The following is a 7195-nucleotide window of genomic DNA, read 5'->3' as shown; positions in this document are numbered from 1 at the left end:
ATTTCAGCTCCGTGATGTGATAAAAGTTGCTCCAAGAGAAAACGAAAACCCTTCCTGCCCCCTGGAGGCCAAGAGTTACAATTGCAATGTTGTCATCTCATAATGGAGTCATCACCCAGCTTTCTTAGCAGCCTGAATGACACATCCTCGTAATTCTGCATGACTATAAGAGCGGTAGACTATTACGGTCACTGTATCAGGTGTATTTTTGTTTTATTTTAAGGACAACTTTTATACCCACCCGCCCCTTCTTCAGGTTAGTGGTCTCAGATCGTCAGTCCAACCCCGACCAGATGTATCAAATGGCTTTAGTAAGTCCAGAGAGTATTCCTATAGCGGAATTCACATTAGGGGATTATAAAACTAGTATTCTCATTATAAAATATCTGCCCCCCCCCTCCTGTTCAGTAGCTGTGAGTCCGCGCCTGGTTTAGGTTCTGCTGCCCAGGGGACAGGTTTATCCTCCGTACATTGAGTTCTGTGGCAAAGGTCCGGGCTTTCTGGTAATAGTAAAGAGACTTTTCTCTATCAACTAGAAAATTATGGTAAATGACGGCAAGTTGGGTGTAAATCCTCAGCTGGGACTTCTTGTTGCCCAAATCCATAGCAGCGGCCAGGGCGAGGTGATAGTATCCGGCGGCGTCATAGGGGTCCTGCAATACACAGCAGTGTCATCTTAGGTTACTTATATGTCTTACACATTGTCATAAAAGATCGAGGCAGGATTCGGAATTCTTGTGCTTCTTCTAATCCATAGGGAACAGTGTTGTATGGGGTAACAGTGATGTTATTAAAGGGGTTGTATCATCCTAAGCATTGATGGTCCTAAACAGTGTGATGACAGCTTTCCTTCTGTCCGCTGAGGTCACACGTTGCGGAAACGCAGCTTTGTTTGTTGCAGGTCTTGCTGCAGTTTTTTGAGCCAGGAATGGATTGAGCACCAGGTTGAAGTATAAAAACTTCCTATATATTTTTTATTCCTTTTGTAACCTATCTTAGCTTTGGCTCAAAAAACTGCAGCAAAATCTGCAACAAAAAATGCTGCATTTTTACCATGTAGGGCCTCAGTCTTTAAAATTGATCCTTTAGGAAAAGCCCCTGTGTTATGTGCATTATATGTTACTAGCTGTACCCGCAACTTCGTCCGCGAACCCCCCATCCTTGCACAAACCATGTGCAGCGCAGCCCGTTGGCCCCCACGCCCCTTTTCTTGTGGCCACCGCGGGTCCCTCCCACACCCTCGTGTGGCGGGACCCCACAGCCCCGCTGCTGTGGCCCCGGCTCCCCCGCGCCATGTTCAGGCAAGTGTCCTTGCGCGTTGGCCACGCCCACATTTTGGCGGTAACCTATGGGTCCGCTGTGCTGTCTCCCTATCCCGCCCCCACACCGCCATGCACCAATCAGAGCTGCGTGTCACTACCTGCGCTGACGTGATGGCAGGGTTGACAGCGGAGCTGGAGCCAAATTTTGAGGGTCACGGTGGCGATTTGGGGTGGGTGAGACACTTTCAAAGTAGCCTATGTATCCTTCCTGGCCAATATGTAGGTGTGTGTGAAATTTCAAAGCAATCCATTCAGCCATTCGGGTGTGATTGAGGAACAAACATCCAAAGACACAAACCCACAAACATCATAGGATGATATTCATGTTATGTGGTGATCCTTGGGTGAGGTTGTCATTCCTTCCTTATTTTATAATATACTTTATTAACAAATTTTAGCTCCTTTGTGTGAAATCCTGTATTTTCCCTCTTTTCCTTACCTCTGTTGATAGCTGTTTCTAACTTCTCATTGGGTTGGTGTACAGGCTATGTGAGGGTGACTTCAAATGGCTATATCTCAGGAATTATAAAACACATAAACTTACTTTTGGTGAGATTCTCATCTTTCTTAGGATACTAAGGATGTAGTTTTAACTGTATAATTTCCGGAGACCTCACTGGTTGAAAACAACAGTTGGGATATAGATATCCTAATCCCGACTGTGTTTTCAATCACTGATATCTCCGGAAATTATATAGAGCATTTATATATCTGCTTTGTGTCATATAGAAGATTTGACTCTCATCTTTCATATGACACCAAAAGCAAGTTTCTATGTTGTAGAATGCCTGAGATATACTGTAGCAGTTTGAAGTTCTCCCCAGCTTCATTTACTCTTCACTTCGCGCAGGCCCGTACACCGTACATCCGTAGAAGCAGCTCTCAATAGAGAAGTAAGGGAAAGAGTGAAACATTGCAGGATTTCACACAAAGGAGCTAAAAATGTGTTAATAAAGTACATTATAAATTGTATTAATGACACAAATACTGGCAGAAAATCTACAGTTGTCCAAAAGTTTAGTTACGCTTTAAAATTAAAAGGGGTTGGCTTCCAATATCAATCTCCAGCCCTAACCGTTACTGTTTATGTACATGGGTACAGCAATGATGTGCCCAAATATACCACATTACCCCTGAAACCGATCACAGGCCTCAGCAGTCATACACTATATACCACTGCAGCGGTCATATCCTGTATACAGGCACATCACCCCCAGTATCAAGAAGATGATGTCACTGTAGCAGTGGGGGGAACTGGAGCTTAGGGCTGGAAATGGGGAGGGGGGAACTGGTATCACTTATCCTAATACTGGGCCTATTATTAAATAACCTAGACAACCCCATTAATGTTAAAGGGGTTATCCAGGATGAGGAAACATTAAGAAGTAACAACATGGACATTGATCACATTTGAATGGGACTGAGCTATTTTTCTGAAGTTGTCACTCATTCTGTGGTCACTGCTGCCTGAAATGGTTGCTAGCAGAGAACAATAGATATGATGAAACTGTGTAAGACATTGAGAGAGGACGGCCAGAGGTCTCACCTTCAGGTCATAGAATATGATGTCCCCTAGGACCAGGTACACTTTCATGTAGTAGACAGACTCCTCTTCTAGCTCCAGAGGAGATGAGCAGAGAGAGAGCGCCTTCAAGTAGAAATGCTCTGCCAGCTCGGACTGATTCAGGTGGCTGTAAATCCCGGCTAGTCGGTGGTACGAGACCCGTTCATTCAGCTGGTTCTCTGTAAGGACACAAACCTCCTGGTATTACATGGAATCAGTGGGTAGATGGAAGGAGATGGAGCAAGATTAGAAAAACAGCACCACACCTGTCCTTGGGTTGTGTCTGGTAGTGCAGCTCATGGAAGTGAATGAGGTTGAACTGCAATATCACATGCAACCTGTGTAGAGGTGTGGCACTGTTTCTGGAAGAAATAAACCATCTTTTTGTGATCCTGCTTGGTATGACAGCTTGGAACTATCCCCTTGAATGGGACTAAGTTGTAAACAGACCATGTGACTAAATATGATGTCACTGACCTGTGAATTAGAAGTGGGGCTCACCCAAGGGACACTAATGCTTCAAACAGCATCTGGTGGGGGTGGGGATTGGTGGTACTGTGACAGTAATATGGTGTTACCAGATGACGTTACAGTAACACCATAGTACTCACAGCAACACCATAGTACATAGTACTGTCACATACTGTAGAACTGTAGTACTGTCACAGTAATATTGCAACACTGTCACAATAACACTGTAGCTACTGTATCTGCATAGTACTCTCATGGTAACTCCATAGTACTCTTAGGGTGCATGCACACTGAGTAACGCCGGGCGTGTATGAGAGCCGTACACGCCGGCATTACAGCAGACTGCCGAACACTTCCCATTCACTTCAATGGGAGCGCTCGTAACAGCGGCGTTTACGAGCGCTCCCATTGAAGTGAATGGGAAGTGTTCGGCAGCCCTGCTGTAACGCCGGCGTGTACGGCTCTCATACACGCCCGGCGTTACGTAGTGTGCATGCACCCTTATAGTAATACTCAGTGCCATAAGTAGGAATGGCGGGCCCCAAGGCGAACATTTGACATGGGCCCTCCCCTGAAGACCCTGACCGACCGACCAGCAACCCTCCCTCACATTCCTGCACACACTAGTATGCCAAATAGTGGCCCCTGCACACGGTATTATATCCCATAGTGGCCCTTGTGTATAGTATTATGTCCCCATAGTGGCCCCTGCAAAAAGTATTATGCCCCATAGTGGCCCCTGCACACAGTATTATGCCCCATAGTGGACCCTGTACACAGTATTATCCCCCATAGTGGCCCCTGCACACAGTATTATGCCCCATAGTGGCCCCTGCACACTGTATTATGACCCATCGTGGCCCCTGCAAAAAGTATTATGCCCCATTGTTGACACCCGTGAACAATTATTATACTCTGGGGGATTTTCAGACTCCAGAGCATAATAATCAGAAATCCAGGGGAGGATAGAAACATAAAAAAACACGGCTGCTTACCTCTCCCTGGTTCCAGCGCACTCCTGGCAGATGTCGGCCATCTTCAATGATGTACGGAACAAGTGAGCAGGGGCCTGCGTCGCGACGCATAAGGACGTTTGGAATGTCCTCACCGATCCCAGCTTCTGTTCACAGCCACCTCTGCAGAAGGGGAAGTGCGGGCAGCCATGAGCAGGAGCCGGGATCGGTAAGTAAATAGGGCCTGTTATCTGCTGATATTACTCCAGCAGGTAATGGTCTATTAAAAAAAAAAATTAAAAATCTGCAGCAGTAGCGGCTGTCGCCGCGCCCCCTAATGTCCTGGGCCCTATGGCAGCTGCTACCCTGGTAGTTACGCCCCTGGTAATACCATAGTACCCCTATAGTAACACCATAGTGTTCTCACAGTTAGTTGGTCACTCTTCCCTTTACTGTAGCTGTAGTAGTTTTTATATGTACAGATTTGTCATAAAATGTCATCCTTACCTAAATTGACGCTCAGGGCCAGTGCCATCTTGGCGTGCTCCAGGGCCTCCTCGTAGTTTTTCATGCTTATCAGTATTTCTGAGAGTTTATTACACAGTCGCAGCTCGGCCGCCACATTTTCAGTCTTGACAGCAAGTGGCAGAGCGCAATCCTATAGGGTAAGGTACATATGTCACACAAGGCTGCCTCACTCTGACATCATCAGCAATACATTGAATGATTTTTTTCCCCAATTCACTTTTTGCATATATTCAGCAGTTCATCATTTTGCAAACTTTAGGACTTATTGGGTAAATTCACTTAGCATGTCTGCGATTTGATGATTTTTTAGATTATATTAAGTGACTTATCTTCATTATATCCAAGAATTGTAGTGTTTATGGAAATAGTGCAAATAATTTGCTCCCTTCTATCTAGCTGCAATAATTATTGCATTGTAACAGATAGATTGCATTCTAAAGGCTGTGGCTCCCCCTGCTGGACAGAGACTGTAATGCCTGTAAAATACGTAGAAACTCTATTATCTTTAAGAAATGGTGGCAAAACATCTATAGCTTTAGTTTATAAAGTGTAAGGCTGGGTTCACATCTGCTCCAGGCGATCCATCGTTGGGGTCCCCTGGCAGAATCAAATGATGGAGAGCCTGGTGCAAATGACTATAACGGGGTCCGTCAGGTGTCTGCCGTGCTCCATGTAGGACTGAATTTCTCCACCAATTTTTAGTGGTTTTTGGCAGCCTTTGTCTTCTTGTAAAATACACATCATGCCTAATCTGATATGTGTGAACATACTCTAAGGGACCCAGCTGTCTCCATAACTTCCATAGACCTCAGTGGAGAGGGACAAGCACATGCAGGACCACTTCTCCTATATGTGGCTACTATGGGGGGCCACATTGGGTCTTCTTTAGATACATAGCAGAGAAAATTTTAACTTCCACATCTAACAATACATCCGAATATTGTTCTGTAGATACCAAATATTATCATAAAGTACAATATTGTATACTTGCCCTGTAGAAGGTTGTCGCCTTATTCCGGTCACTGGCTCCATTGAAGAATATATCTCCGCTGGCTTCATACAGCTGCATACAGAGCTGAGGATCCCCCGTACACAGAGCTACGTTCTGAGCTACCTGCAAAGGAGAATGTTCTTCATTTAGATGTAACAGGATATAGTATACATACAGTCCTATGAAAAAGTTTGGGCACCCCTATTAATCTTAATCATTTTTTGTTCTAAATATTTTGGTGTTTGCAACAGCCATTTCAGTTTGATATATCTAATAACTGATGGACACAGTAATATTTCAGGATTGAAATGAGGTTTATTGTACTAACAGAAAATGTGCAATATGCATTAAACCAAAATTTGACCGGTGCAAAAGTATGGGCACCCTTATCATTTTATTGATTTGAATACTCCTAACTACTTTTTACTGACTTACTGAAGCACAAAATTGTTTTTGTAACCTCAGTGAGCTTTGAACTTCATAGCCAGATGTATCCAATCATAAGAAAAGGTATTTAAGGTGGCCAATTGCAAGTTGATCTCCTATTTGAATCTCCTCTGAAGAGTGGCATCATGGGCTACTCAAAACAACTCTCAAATGATCTGAAAACAAAGATTGTTCAACATAGTTGTTCAGGGGAAGGATACAAAAAGTTGTCTCAGAGATTTAACCTGTCAGTTTCCACTGTGAGGAACATAGTAAGGAGATGGAAGACCACAGGGACAGTTCTTGTTAAGCCCAGAAGTGGCAGGCCAAGAAAAATATCAGAAAGGCAGAGAAGAAGAATGGTGAGAACAGTCAAGGACAATCCACAGACCACCTCCAAAGAGCTGCAGCATCATCTTGCTGCAGATGGTGTCACTGTGCATCGGTCAACTATACAGCGCACTTTGCACAAATAGAAGCTGTATGGGAGAGTGATGAGAAAGAAGCCGTTTCTGCACGTACGCCACAAATAGAGTTGCCTGAGGTATGAAAAAGCACATTTGGACAAGGCAGCTTCATTTTGGAAACAAAAATTGAGTTGTTTGGTTATAAAAAAAAGGCGTTATGCATGGCGTCCAAAAAGAAACAGCATTCCAAGAAAAACACATGCTACCCACTGTAAAATTTGGTGGAGGTTCCATCATGCTTTGGGGCTGTGTGGCCAATGCCGGCATCGGGAATCTTGTTAAAGTTGAGGGTCACATGGATTCCACTCAGTATCAGCAGATTCTTGAGAATAATGTTCAAGAATCAGTGATGAAGTTGAAGTTACGCCGGGGATGGATATTTCAGCAAGACAATGATCCAAAACACCGCTCCAAATCCTCAGGCATTCATGCAGAGGAACAATTACAATGTTCTGGAATGGCCATCCCAGTCC

General features: G+C 44.4%; 1 protein-coding gene across 1 annotated transcript in view; it reads right to left on the bottom strand.

Moving 5' to 3' along the window:
- Window positions 1-366: 366 nt before the first annotated feature.
- SH3TC1 (SH3 domain and tetratricopeptide repeats 1) overlaps window positions 367-7195 on the bottom strand; it is a 36575-nt gene continuing 29746 nt past the window's right edge. The window contains exons 16-19 of the mRNA XM_075260344.1: window positions 5830-5952; window positions 4818-4968; window positions 2869-3065; window positions 367-653 (exon numbers count right to left, since the gene is read on the bottom strand). Of these exons, the coding sequence (XP_075116445.1) occupies window positions 405-653; window positions 2869-3065; window positions 4818-4968; window positions 5830-5952 (720 nt within the window). The 3' untranslated portion in view covers window positions 367-404. The remainder of the gene's footprint in view (window positions 654-2868; window positions 3066-4817; window positions 4969-5829; window positions 5953-7195) is intronic.

Source organism: Leptodactylus fuscus, chromosome 1 (assembly GCF_031893055.1).
Source record: "Leptodactylus fuscus isolate aLepFus1 chromosome 1, aLepFus1.hap2, whole genome shotgun sequence".
Lineage (NCBI taxonomy): Eukaryota > Metazoa > Chordata > Amphibia > Anura > Leptodactylidae > Leptodactylus > Leptodactylus fuscus.
This window is presented reverse-complemented; position numbering and strand designations above follow the sequence as displayed.